The sequence below is a fragment of the Phaethon aethereus genome (genome assembly GCF_964289735.1).
Source record: "Phaethon aethereus genome assembly, chromosome: 8".
NCBI classification, from domain to species: domain Eukaryota; kingdom Metazoa; phylum Chordata; class Aves; order Phaethontiformes; family Phaethontidae; genus Phaethon; species Phaethon aethereus.
This window is the reverse complement of record NC_138584.1, coordinates 24,789,384-24,802,814: the sequence shown is the minus strand read 5'-3', so window position 1 is coordinate 24,802,814 and position 13,431 is coordinate 24,789,384. Positions and strand designations below refer to the sequence as shown.

At 47.9% G+C, this 13,431-nt stretch overlaps 1 protein-coding gene across 1 annotated transcript; it reads right to left on the bottom strand.

Annotated features, from left to right (window-relative positions):
* Positions 1 to 1,086: 1,086 nt before the first annotated feature.
* On the bottom strand, positions 1,087 to 12,514 carry NASP (nuclear autoantigenic sperm protein; the record flags this gene model as incomplete). The annotated part of the gene is made up of 15 exons (XM_082002957.1): positions 1,087 to 1,228; positions 1,741 to 1,872; positions 2,884 to 2,955; positions 3,050 to 3,103; positions 3,572 to 3,738; positions 4,002 to 4,190; positions 5,255 to 5,328; positions 5,462 to 5,547; positions 5,874 to 5,956; positions 7,819 to 8,712; positions 9,421 to 9,518; positions 9,714 to 9,794; positions 10,353 to 10,463; positions 11,253 to 11,303; positions 12,453 to 12,514. 15 exons carry the CDS (start codon positions 12,512 to 12,514, stop codon positions 1,175 to 1,177), a joined length of 2,208 nt encoding a protein of 735 aa, XP_081859083.1. The 3' UTR covers positions 1,087 to 1,174.
* Between the last annotated feature and the right edge of the window lie 917 nt (positions 12,515 to 13,431).

Here is a 13,431-nt window from a genome sequence, read left to right as displayed (position 1 = left end):
GCTGCACCCCATGGAACTGCCCCAGCATCCACGCTCCGTGCTGGAGCGGGAAGTCAGGGCTTTACTAACTGTGTGACATAGGGATGGCAAAATTTGGGTGTTAAGAGCTGCAGGTATGGGGACTTGGGACCAGCTGTGTAATTAGCACTGGGGCCCCACCATGCTGGGGCAGGAGGGTCTGCCCTATAAGCATTTTGGCAGCAGCAATGGCAGGGAGGGGGCAGGCAGAGCCAAAAGCCAGCAGCCACTGAGCCGCACAGCTCAGCCTCTACCTCAGGCCCCTCCTCACCACAGGACAGTGGCCACACATGGAGTTGTTTCACCCAGTTCACCCACAGTTTGGGGATGAGCGGGGGGGGGCATAACCACTTTTTTTTCTTTTCCCTACCTGGCCACAAGGCCTTTCTAGGAGAAGCCTCACAAGAATTCATAGCTCAGTCCAAGGAACCAGCAAAACATTCAGATTTCCTCCACTGTGGTGGAAGCTGTGCTGAGTGTTCAATAAATGGCTTCAGCCTCTTGCTTTTTGCTTCTTGACCTTCTTTTTGTGTATATATATCAACAAACACAGAGACACAGGGCCTCCCAGCCCCACCTGGGCACATACAGGGCCTGGCTCAAGGGTGAGCCATGCCAGTGTAAGGACCTGTCAGCCCCTGCTCCCACAGCCCCTCCATCTCCAGGCACTCTCCCTGCATGAGCACAGGGATATAAAGGGGTAAAGTGGGGGTTGAGCAGAGCTGATGATAAAATGCAACAGCATCCTGGCAGTTACAAAGGGTGCAGGGGGTAAACAAGCTCTTATCAGCCTTCCCCAGCATGTTTGGGCTGCTCCAGCCAAAGGGAGGCAGCACAGGCTCAGCCTAGAAAGAACAAAACAGAGCTACGACCACAGAGCCTGCGCCCTATCCCATGCCCCAGCAGAATGCAAAAAGTTTTTAATCTAGACTAATGAGAGAGCCAGCCCCAACAGTGTGCCAGGGCCCAGACCTGCAGCCCAGGGGGCCAGTGAGGAGCAGAGGCTGGAGCTTGTAACAGGAGGAGGGTCAAGACAGGGAACATTTGCTTACAATCTTTATTGAAGTCATACAAAAGTTGCCAAAAAGTGAAAAAATACACTATATACAAAACCATTTTCCTTGTAAGGAGAGGAGTGTCCAAGGTTAAAGAATTATCATACTGTGCTTTCAACTGCAGCCCCTGATTCTGCTTGTGGCCTTTTCTCTGTCTAAAAGAAAAGACAAAGTTTTGTTTTTAAAAAACAAGACACTGCCCTTACAGCACCAATTCATGCAGCAGTTCAAAGTTTCTGTAATTTGAAGACTTAATTCATGCTTTGCCAGTCTTCAGAGCCCAACACTATCCTAAAATACTGACATTAACAATTGTAGCCCCAGTGAGAAGTATTAAAACCCAGGAGTATTAGAAATACTTCGGGGAAAGGCCCTGTGCTGCAGTGTCCCCCAACTCAACACCCCGAACATGTTTCTGTCCCACCACCCCGCAGGTTGCAAGTCTCCACAGCTGGTGTCTTTCCAGCCTGCGCGGTGTCAGCCACCACGGCACAACATGCATCCTGCCAGCCAGGGAATACTCCCCCTCTGATCTGGGAGGCTTTACAAAGACCAGCAGGCAATAAAACTAGTACATCTACCAGGCACAAAACCATGCCTGAACAGAGGGGAGAACAAAAAACACCAAACAATAAGCATGGCACAGACTCCTGACTCAGCTGCCCACCTCCTCTTCCATTTTTTCTGCAACCTCATTTCCACTGGGAGCAGCATCACCACCACCACCATTGACAGCCGGTTCTGGTTTAGATTTCTTAGCTTCATTGTCTCCCTGTTGAGTCTCCTCCTCTGGTTTCCTCTGAAGACAAAATTGTTTAGTCTTCACTATGTACAAATTAAAGTTTAATTTTTTTTTTTTTGTGTAGAAAGTTAGCATCCAGATGTCATTGCACATTATCTATTCAACCCCTACTCGCCAGGTTTGAGACAGATACTTAAGTGGTAGGATTTAACCAAAGCTCTGAAGCTTTGGTAATAGAGGTCTCCACCATGAAGGATTTCCAGTAAGACATTATTTAGGTGCTAGTATCTATAGTGCTGAATTATCCTTAGTTATGCTTTGTCAAGGAAACATGCGACAGCTGAGCCAGGCACCAGTTAAGGGGTAGATTTAGGGCATCTATGACAGTCACCCATGTAAGGCAGATCAAAATTGCTCCAGGCAAACCTGACCTAAAGAGGCTAACAGAACCCAGGCCAGGCTGTGCCACAGCAGCATACAAAATAAAAACTAAGATCCCATAGGGGATAATTCTACTTATATTTGCAAACAGTTCTAGAAAAAACATATACCTTTAAAGGGAACCTAGTGCTCAATGCATTCTCTCTGCAAGAGGCAGTTTATCATTGCTACCATTAGACTGGCTTTGCTGTTTATTAAGTCCAATTCTCCATTTCCACTTGGAAAGAAGGGAACCCAACTCAGCCTGGTTGCTTGCCCTTTTCTTAAGATCTGTAGGCCACCCTGCTCTTCTTGCAGGTCCTCAGCAGAGGAGGGCACTTGCTCAGAGAACACCTGCAGAAGCCACACAACTCAGCTCAGAAGTTAAACCGGTGTGGGTCAGGCGGGGTGCTGAGCCATCAGGAACTAGTCTCCTGGAGGCTGGATGGTTCCCAGACTGATTGGCTCCCAGTGGAAAGGAGTTTCAGGTGCTATTTCTGGTTTTACTTTTAGAGTGTTTTTTCCATTATAGAACTAAGTTAAGGGGGTAAAAAAAAAAAAGCTTTAAGCCAAGAAATCCAATTATACAGAGCAAGCCAGTGGTACTTTAACAAGCTGAAATGTTCAACTAGTCAGTTCTGGACTCACCTTTTTCCTGACTAGGTGAGATATGTCTGTAACACACTGAGATGCACCATCAGCTGCTTTTCTTACTGGAATCTATTGCAAGATATAACATTGTCACATAAGTAACAGCAAACAGTAATATTTAAAGCAGGCAGGAATTCTCAACATCCATCTTAAATGAACTCACTGTGGAAACAGAACCACTATCTTCACTTTGTGCAAAGCCAGATGTAGTTCCAACCTTGAGAAAAAGCAGAAGAAAAACAGTGGAAGAAGTTCTGGCTATATATTCACCCAAAACCATATAGGCTAGTTTAGAAAGGGACAGAAAACCCAACTCTCTCCTGTCTCAACGCTGCATTCTGCTCCTACACTTGTACACAGGACAGATGAAAAGCTCACACGGTGATGTGACACTCGGTCCATTCTCACATTTGGCTGACCTACCATTGCCAGCCCTGACACATTTGCTATAGAAGCCTATCAAATTCCAGTTTAGTTTGGAACAATTAATGTCAGTGTATTGACTAACTATCCCCTCTTTAGATGTCAGCTACCTCCGTTTCCTTCTCACAAATGGAGCCCATATCATCTGTAAGCAACCAACAGCCCCCGACCTGTACAATTAAGTCTGAGTTCTTCCCATTACTGGTTTACTTTAGGCCTCACTGAAGAATGTTTGATTAAAAGGAGACAGCAGGACACTAACCAGAGTTGCCTTCAGTGCCAGCTCAGCTACTCTTGCACTCTTCTGAGACTCCTTTGAATCTTCTATCTTTTCTTTAATTTCAGGAAGCAGCCCCTTCAGTTCTTCAATCTCCTTCTCATCTTCAGGGGACCCACTTTCTGTCGTCTTTATCCGTTCAGTAAGCATTGCTAGGATGAAACAGTTACGGAAAAAAACCTCAAGACAAAGTAGCTGGTCAGTTCTCAACACCCACAGAGGCAAGTGTCTGCTAACACACACTGTTTCAACAATTCTGATTATCAGTATAGCTCGTTACCAGTTTCAGACCGGCAAACAATTCGCACAGCAAGGTAATAAGCATATCCAACTAATTTTAGGACAGTTTAAACAAAGTCTGCTTTCACTCGTGAAAGCTCTGACATTCGCCAGGCAGTTTTAGAAACCCACTTACCCATTCTCTTGTCAATGACTTCTACGGATTTACCAAACTGCAAAACCGCCTCATCGAACTGGCTGTTGTAGTGGTACGCCAGCGCCAGCTGGTAGTGGCTCTCAGCCAGCAGGCGGTCATGAGCCTCCAGGTACTTCTGCTGCAGGGCCAGGCAGGCCTGGAACTCTTCTATAGCCTGCGTGTAGTTTTCTATAGGAGAAAGCCATAAGGTCTTTACCAACCACACTCGTACATCCAGACAAGAAAGATCTAAGCCCTTATTCGGTTACTCTTATTTCATCGCGCTTTTATATAGTCTGAAAGCAGAAACACTGTTGAATACAGCAGTTGAGTTCAGCGACAGGCTGCTTTCAGATATCAAGTGACACCACTCACAGTCCAGCGCAGTCCCCCTGCACCTCAGAAAAAGATTGTTCCAAGTCCAGATCCTCTAGTTCTCTCGAGAGTGCTTTGTCCATTTACAGCACCACAGTAAAGCAAGCAGCCAAGCCAAAGCCAGGCACAGAAATCCTGCTATTTCCCCTACCACCATAATTGAGTGCAACTTGAATCTAGAGCTAAGGACAGGCCCCTGCCACCTCCCAGTCAAGCTCGCCATTCAGGGTATTCTAGTGACATAAAACACAACCCCCATTTTGTAGCCCTTGTCCAGGAAACTGTCACATTATTTCTAATGTTTGCCATAGAGGAAGATTACACCCTACTTGGATTTAAAAAGATTAAAACACGTTTTTAAATGAAGGGCAGATAAGGAAAACACCTGAGTCTTGCTTCACACTCCTTTTTTCTCCTGCATAACACATCTGGGTCTTTCCTGATCATACCCTAGTATTTTGGAAAGTCTAAGACAGTCAGCCACTTTTTATTTGCAGTCTTTATGTTCTGGAACTGGCATGATACCAACACCTCCCATTGAGCTCAAGGGCTCACTACTTCAAGGAGAGAGTCCTTCTCAGTTTCTGAAGCTAACCAAATCTTGCCTATAAAGCAGAACACAAGGCTGTTTTTGATCTGGCAACAGATTACTTCTTACTCAAAGCTTTCTTTCACTGTTCTGGAAAAGCATGGACTATCCTGTTTAGGGTGCTGATGTGTTCATCTGTTGATTCTGAAGCTTCTCAAATGGCTGCACTATCATAATTAAACAAAGAGTATTTTGTTTCCATCTTAACAGCCTTAACTCACCTCCACTCATTTTAAGGTAAGAAATAGAGGACAAAGTGGAACTGTCCATGAGAATTAGTATTACTTACCAGATTCAATGCTAACTTCTCCCAACTTTAGATGAGCTTGAGCTGCATGGAGCTGAGCTTCTTTTGTTTCTTGTCTAAACCAAGAAAAAAAAAAAGTAGCTTTCAAATCCTGATCAGAATATGCCACATTCACTAATTGCTTATACCACACCTGAATTTCCAATGAGTTTCTCTAGCAGATATCCAAATTGGGACTTAAGCCTTTACCTCTTGTAGATGACTTTTGCTAACTCCAGCATGTCCCAGGCTAGCTCAAGATTTCCAATTTCATCCTCCTCACTTTCCTGTAAAGACTAGAAATACATTAAAGATTAAGTGACTTGGTTACATATCACATGAAACACCACCAAGTTTCTTAGCAGTGTTGTCAAGGAATAAATTTCTTTAAGAGGTAAAACAGTTCTGCCCAAGTTTACAGCGCTGAGCAAGATTCTACAACACGGACTACACGTAACGCTGCCCCTTCCTTAGGCAATACTGGTTTTCAAAAGTCGCTTCCTACACAAAGTGAAATGGACTAAATGAAATACAACTGAGCTTTTACAAAGACATTAGCATGACATTAAGGGAAATACTGCACTCTTCCATGAGCACCGATATCAGAGCTCAGCAACCTCACCTTGTCTTCCACTGTCAATTCATTCTCCTTATCTTCTTCAGCTTTATCATTTTCTTTATCTTCCTCTTCAGATTCTTCTGTTTCTACAAGGAAAGTAGATGAATGAGAACACATCTTTTTACTACGCTTGCTTCACATGGAGTCAGGTAGAATATAATATATCCAGCCCTTATCCTTCCAGTGATAGGTTAGATGTGTGATGCAAGAAGAGCACAGATACATTAAATTCGCAGCAGCAGCAGCCATCTTGCTGAAAATGTTGGGCACTGTGGACTAAAGTAGTTCCAGACTACCTTAGTCCTTGTTTTAAGTTTAACTTCAAACTACCTAGAATGGAAACTTACCTAGAATTCAGTGCTCACAAATGCACTGTGAGCTCCCACTGAAGCCATGGGATCCTGAGCAACCCTGGAGGTACGGGTCAGCTGCTGGACTTCATGCTACAGATAACAAGCGTTTTCAGCAAGATAGCTGCCAAGCTGTGTACAAATAAGACTGTTTCTGAATTCGTGTTCCTCATGTCAGATATTTAAGTGGCAAAGTTATTAATGAAGCTGCTGTTGTGTAGCACTGATTTGGCTTCTGATAATGTGTAGGCGCGTTGCATGATCTATGCTACCAGTGGAAAACATTTTGGGAAAATGTGCAGTGAAGGAGTATGGCTAATAACTTCAGAGTATTGGTTGACCTGCATGCTGAAGTCACACACTTAACTCCTGTATCATGACCACTGACTAATTCCAGAATAATTGGAGCTTGATGGGGTGGAGACTAGAGAAGTCATGAGCTTGTCAGACTAACTCCCAAAAAGCACACACCTACCACTGAGAAGGCCAAACCTGTAAGTATGAGGACAGCTCAATCAAAGGCAAAACAGAAGAGATGTTAGGAAGCTGAAGTCAATTTTAAGCAGTGGAAGGAGTCCAGAATAACCAGGCACCGGACCAGGATGCTCGAGCATGTCCTCACACCAACAGAGTTGGCACAAAAGGAAGCGGTATGTGTACATAAGCAGCCTTTCACAGGATGACGAGGAGTGGATAGCTACTCTTAGTTTATGTTCAGTCATACTCTCGTTATAGACCTCGTTATAGGCAGCTGCTTCACCACTGAGTGTCACTGTGCTCAGCAGTACAAATCCTTTCAGTGGCCAGAACTATTCAGTCTGACTATTTGCCACTCCTAAAATAAGGCTCTTCCTGTGCAGCTGAGCTACTGACAAGAAAAGTTTCAATCATGAGCTCATCAATTAACTTGTGCAGTAGAAAGCACTGGCCTACTAAGACCACGCAAGTATTACTTCAGCAAAGTGTGCAAGTTTTACCAGGTTACTTTAACATAATCCTGAAAACGGCTATAGTGAAGCAGGGAAGCAGAATGGCAGAAAAAGCTAGATAGCTGGAAGACTCTACTAGATAGCAGCAACAAGCCTTCAGGTTCCAGGGCAAATTAAGTTTAGATTTCCCAATCAAATTACCACCAGAAAGACTCAAATGGAGAGTTCCCTCCCCCCGAAAATTTACTATTTTGTTACGTATTTCAGTTGTTCTTATTTTTCTGCTCCACTGTTTTAAAATAAAATATGGTTATAACCAGAGGCAACTTGTGCTTCAAGTTATTTGAAGGTTAGTGCAACAAACCCAGACGCATGCAAGTGAACATCCATTCAGTATTCTCCACCAGCCTAGCCATTACTTACACCTTTCACAGGGCTGTAAGTTTGCTTTCAAGACTTGCTTTGCAGTTAGTTAAGCGTTAGTCTAGAGAAACTGAGACTATTCACTGTTCCTTGAAACTTTACTTGGATGTAAAATCCTTCAAGAGCCCCTTTACTGTGCCTTTTCCTTATTCTAAGGCAAACAGAAAATTCTGAATGGAACACTTTTTACCCGTTGTTAGCCAAATCCATCAAGTTATCCACCCACAAGTACTTCTCTCCTGTTACCTTCTCCCTCTTCCATCAGGTCATCTTTCTCTTCTTTTTCTACCTTAGCACCTTCACCCTCTTCCATCAGGTCATCTTTCTTTTCCTCTTTTTCTACCTTAGCAGCTACTTCAGCCTTTTCTTCCATGGTATTAGATGGCTCTTTGCCCTCTGTGGGCACAGGTTCCTTTGAAGACTCTGTCTCTTTAGATTCATCTGGCTTCTCTTCCGTAGCTGTCTCTACCAGCTCTTGCTTCTCCTCCACCTTCTTCTGTTCAGCTGCCTCCACCTCCACTTCCACAGCTTCTTTCTGCTCCACAGCAACTGCTGCCTGCACTTCTGCTGTCACTTCTGCTACTGCCTTGTCTTCCACAGCTGCCTCTGCCTGCCCTTCTACAGCCTCTGCCTTTTCCACAGCTGGCTCTTTCTCTGTTGCTTCTGCTGTCTGCTCTCCTGCCTCCCCCTTCTCTTCCACAACTGCTTCTCCAGCTTCAGCCTCTTTCACAGCTGCCTTTGCCTCCTTGTCCGACACTTCTGTCCTTCTCTCCTTCTCCTCAGTTGCCTCTGCTACCTTGTCTTCAGGCACCATCTTCTGCTCTTTTTCTATTACCTTCTCTTCCACAGCTGCCTCCTCTTTTCTAGCCTCCTTTTCCACAGCTACCTGCTGCTTCTGCTCTTCTGAAGTTACTTCTTTTTCCACAGAAGCCTCCATCTTCTCTTCAGCCTTTTCAAGCTTTACCTCTTTGCCATCACTTGCTGCTTCTGTTGTTTTTTCTTCTGTCATCTCTTCTATTTCAACATCCTCTTTGATTTCCTTCTCAGTGAGTACTGGAGACTCTTCTGTAGACTTTTTGGCCTCTTCTTTTTCCCCCATGGCGTTATATACCTGTTCTCTCAACTCCTCCCTTGTTTCTTCTACATGATTGAGGAAGCATAAACATTTCTTCGAGTTTAGTGATAAAGACATTAAAGGGCACTGACAATACCACCCTCAGACCCTCCAGTGTGTTGGTTTGTCATCAAGTTAGATGACATTCTCAAAAGCTCCATTTTCAAAGTACAAGGAATTAGGACACAACCAACATAGTAACTTCAACTAAGCAAATCCCTTCCCCTTCCCCAGACTGCATTATCGCAAGCGGCCGCTCAAGCAGCGTGCAGTTTTGCGCGCTAGCGTTTTTAGTCACAGCTAAGCAAGAGGTGCCAGTGTTTCAATAGTCTGGATTGACAGGAATTCCTGTATTACCTCCAGCTGCAGGTAGTATAAAATAGCTACTGTTCTTGGACTTACTACACACACGCACCGTACTGCTACAAGGTTACAAAAGCAGTTCAAGTTGACTGTGCAGCTTAAGGAAGCAAGTTTGAATGCAGTGTTTCAGGACACAAACACCTGGTGACCTTTTACACATGCTTTCAGTGACCAGTTCCTTGAAGAAGTTTTAGAGGTTTTGTTCAATCTTTAAGCAAGATTAGGAGAACAAAAACAAAGTCCATTCAGGCTGCTAAGAGTTTCAACAGAATGATTCAGGCTACCTAAGATACCAATGGGCTGAACTTGGATCGTTCAGACGAGAAAATGCAGCTTGGTGCCTCCACGACATGGCAGACAGCTTTACATACCATCAACAGTTGGTAAAGCAGAATCATCTTCAACTTTTTCTCCTTCCTCTTCAACCTGCACTCCTTCTAAGGCATTTCCCAGCACACCATTTTCCATTCTAAAGGGAACAAAAGTTTGTTATCCCTTAGCTCTTGTAGTAACACCGTTTTACCTGCACAAGCTGCAATGCCATGGCCCATCCCACCCAGTATAACCCCACGTATATGAAGTTCTAACGTAACCCTGATCATACGCAGGAGGACTCCTGTTAAGCCAGGCAGACTCTCAATCAATTGAGAAACTGTTAGTATACCTTGCCAACTCCAGCAGAGATTTTCCATAGTAAAAAAAAGCTTCTGCACACTCATCCGCTGTCTCACCATATTTTTTACCCCTACAAAAGTAAGGAAGAATTATTCACCTGTGCCTGCTTTAGATTTTGATACAAGAACTTGAAAGCTAAAAATTCCTGGACAGGAAGAATCAGTTTCTTAGCTCATCTCCCATTGTCTCGATCAAATAACGAAAGTTGCTCTCACTTAGCTATATGTGGCTCTCAAGCATCCAGCAAAGCAAATTAATCTAAAGCTCTAAGAGGTATCGCCCTCAGACACTGATCCAGACTAGTAAACAAGTTATTAGAAACTAACACTATCCCATCATTTCCATGTTAACAGACGTCAGAACCATACACTGCAAAACAAAATATCAAATCCCTTTTCCTCCTTAGGGAACTGCACTGGCAACTACTATCACAAAAGCTGTCTAAATCGCACACCAACTACAGCACTGTCCAACACTTGATTTAAATAGTTCATCCCCTCCTCGGTTGTATTACAAATATAGCAGCATATGTAAGGTAAATTTTCAATCTTTCTTGTATAAGCCACATCAGTATAGTCAAGCTGAAAACCAAGCCCTACAAAAATACACAAAACTTTCTACTACTCACAGTAAGCTTGCAGCCTCCTGGAATGCATTAACAGCAGCTGGAATATTTCCCATTACCAAGTGTTTCTGTCCCAAACCCAACAGTTTCTTTGATTCTCCATCTACATCCATACTGGAGGCGGGGGGGGGGGGGGGGGAACAAACAAATACAGGATTATAGTAATTTTGTACTCGGCTTTCAAAAATTAGTCAGCTTCATGTAAGTGAGCTACATACATTACGCTGGTTGGAACTACCAGGGCGGGGGTGGTGTTTGGTTTTGTTTGTTTAAATCTGGACCAACTTTTAGTTCTGATGACCAAGGACAGGCAGGTTAATTTTAACCAACTGCTGCAAGAAGCGAGTATCGGAATCCAGTGTGACAAAGGATGCTAGAGTTGCACACCAATACAACCCTGGGTACTGCACAGTGTTTCACCAGTCTCCAATGCTAGCCAAGCCAAGCCAAAAAAAAAAAAAAAAAGAAGAATTTCAAGTTATGGCTTCTCATAGCACAGCATGATGCGTTTGAGAAGAATGATCGATGCAAGTCTTAGTTTCAGTTCAGTGCATCTCACACACCTCCACTTGTCCAGTACCTTGAACTGGGACAAGAGGAGCTGCCCATGGAGGAGCACTACTACACGCTGGTTGCATACTTGTACCTCCCCAATGCTTCCCCAGCACTAGCTCACAGATCAAGAACTTCCTAAACAACAGCTGGTATTTGCGTATTTATTAGCCCTTGAGTTTTGTTGCACTAGATTTGTGCAGATTACCAGTAAGGATAAGTTTTTGGCATCTTCTGTAGCTGTTAAACTTCAAACCTAACCACCACTTTGGAGGGGGACCTTTTCATTTCGCTCAGTCACCCCTGCATTTTGCGTTCTTTAGTAACCAACAACTCCGACTCCCATCTCACCTGTCTGTCTTGTCCGTGGATGTGGAAGGAGCTGCCAATTCCTCTTCCATCCTGCAAACAAAACACGGAGTAAGTGTTAACAACAGGCCACCCGTTTCGTGACAGGGACTGAGCTCTCGGGGGTGCGCAGCCGGAGCTGGGGCTGGTGCTTGCTTTCAGGTGTTCAGCCATCTCAAGTGAGTTCACACGCCGGCCTGCTCCACCGGCCGTTTTTTTGGAGAAACCTGTTAGTTTCAGTTTTGTTTATTGTTTGAATGGAAGACCGTTAGGAAAGCCGATGCTTTCACCTTGGGGTTATATCGGACTAAGCCTGACCAACAGGTCTGCTGTCAAATAGCCGGGACCACCCGCCCCGCCAGCTGGCGGCCGCTGCCCCGCAAGCACCCTGGAGCTCAGGGCTATCCCCACGCAGGCCTGCGGCACGCCACGAGCCGCAGAGCACAAACCTGGCTGTTCTGCGCCGCGTTTCCAGTCAGGAAATCGAGGACGTGCCCAAGGCGCCCGCCCGCGCGGCTCGGGAGCCGGGGAGCTCGCCGCGGCCCCCGCCCCCGGGCAGCCCCCGCCGCTGACAGCCGCCGCGGCCGGCAGAGGGAGGCCGGGGGCGGCGTGGCGGGGCTCCCCGGGCGGAACAAAGGCCGGGCGAGGCGGGCAGCGGCCGCGGCCCCCGCCCCTCGCAGACAATGGGCGCCTTTCCCGCCTTCCCGCCGGCCCCGCCCCCCGCCATTGGCGCCAAACCACGACAGCGGCTCCTCACGGGCTGGCGGCCCGGCGTCACGTGACGCCGCAGGACCACCCCCCCACCCCACCACCACCCCCCCGCCGCTCCCCTCCCCCAACCCGCCCCAGGGGCAGGTTCCGCGGCGTCGGCTGCCCCCAACAAAGATGGCAGCAGCCGCGCACGGGTCACGTGGTGGCTCCGCACGAGCCGAGCGGGCCCAGCTGGCGCCGGCGGAGCGGGGCGGCACGTACCGCCGCCCGGGGCGGCGGGGGGGGGGGGGCAGGACGACGGGGGCGAAAGGAGGCAGGCGCGCGAGACCGACTAGCACCCCCAGCCCTTCCCCGCAAAGGAAATCCTGCCCGCCGCTCCCTACCCTCCCGCCTCCGGTCACCCCGCGGCACGAAAGCGCCCCCCTCTCCCCTGCTGCCCCCCCCTCCCCGACACGCACACACCGTGACCGGGACCAGCCCGCGCGGCCCTACCTAGTCGGGGAGGCCGGCGCGGGCTCAACGCAGGTGGAAGCGGCGACGGCTGAAGATTGCATAGAAGCTGCTGGAGACAGGGGCGGTGGCGGCAGAGTGCAGACCCCTACCCCTCCGGCTGCCTATATACCCCCGAGGACACGCCCCGGCCCGCCTCGCGGCGCGCGCACGCCACGGGGGGACTACCGCTCCCGGCATGCCGAGCGCCCGCTCTCCGCGGGACGCTCGGGGCGCCGCCGCGCGGGGCTTGCTGGGAAGCGTAGTCCCGGGAGGGAGCAACCGCTGCAGGGCCGCGCGGCCCGCCGGGAAGTGTAGTGCTGGGTGAGGCGGGGCGGGAGCGCGCAGGGAAACCGGAGTTCTGCTGGGAAGCCGCTGCCGCGCGGCATGCTGGGAAGCGTAGTCGGCGCCGCGGAGCTGCCCCCCGCCGGAGGCCCCCGGCCCGCCCCCGCGGCGACTCCGAACGGCAGCTTCGCTGCCCCTCTCCCACCCCGGGGGAAAGTGGACTTGTTGTAGGCGGTGGGGAGGCCCGCGGAGAAGAGGGGGCGGGCGGCCTTGCACCTCGGCGCAGTCAGTGGGCTCCGGCTCCGCTCATGCAGCTGCTCTGCCTTCCCCACAGCAGATGTAACCTACCAGACATGGCCGCTGCAGCTGTGACAGCAGAGGCCTCCCGAAAACGTGCACAGCAGCAGCAGCAGCGCCGTTGGTGGAGACCTGGCGGCTCATTTCCCCCTGTGCCATTTCAAGATAAAAGCTGTGACTCCATGCAGTAACAGAGCTGGGAAGTGTGCGTCTAATAGAGATGAAAAATTAAGCTGCTTTTCTTGGGAATTCTCTCTGCCCACTTGCTTACTCTTGATTAGAGAACTAACTAGAAAATGTTAATTGGGGCCCTGACATCAGAGGGTGGGGAAAAAAAAAGTCTAAAAGTCATATGCTGAGTACAGTATTTATTTTAAGACATGCAAAGACACAAGTGGAA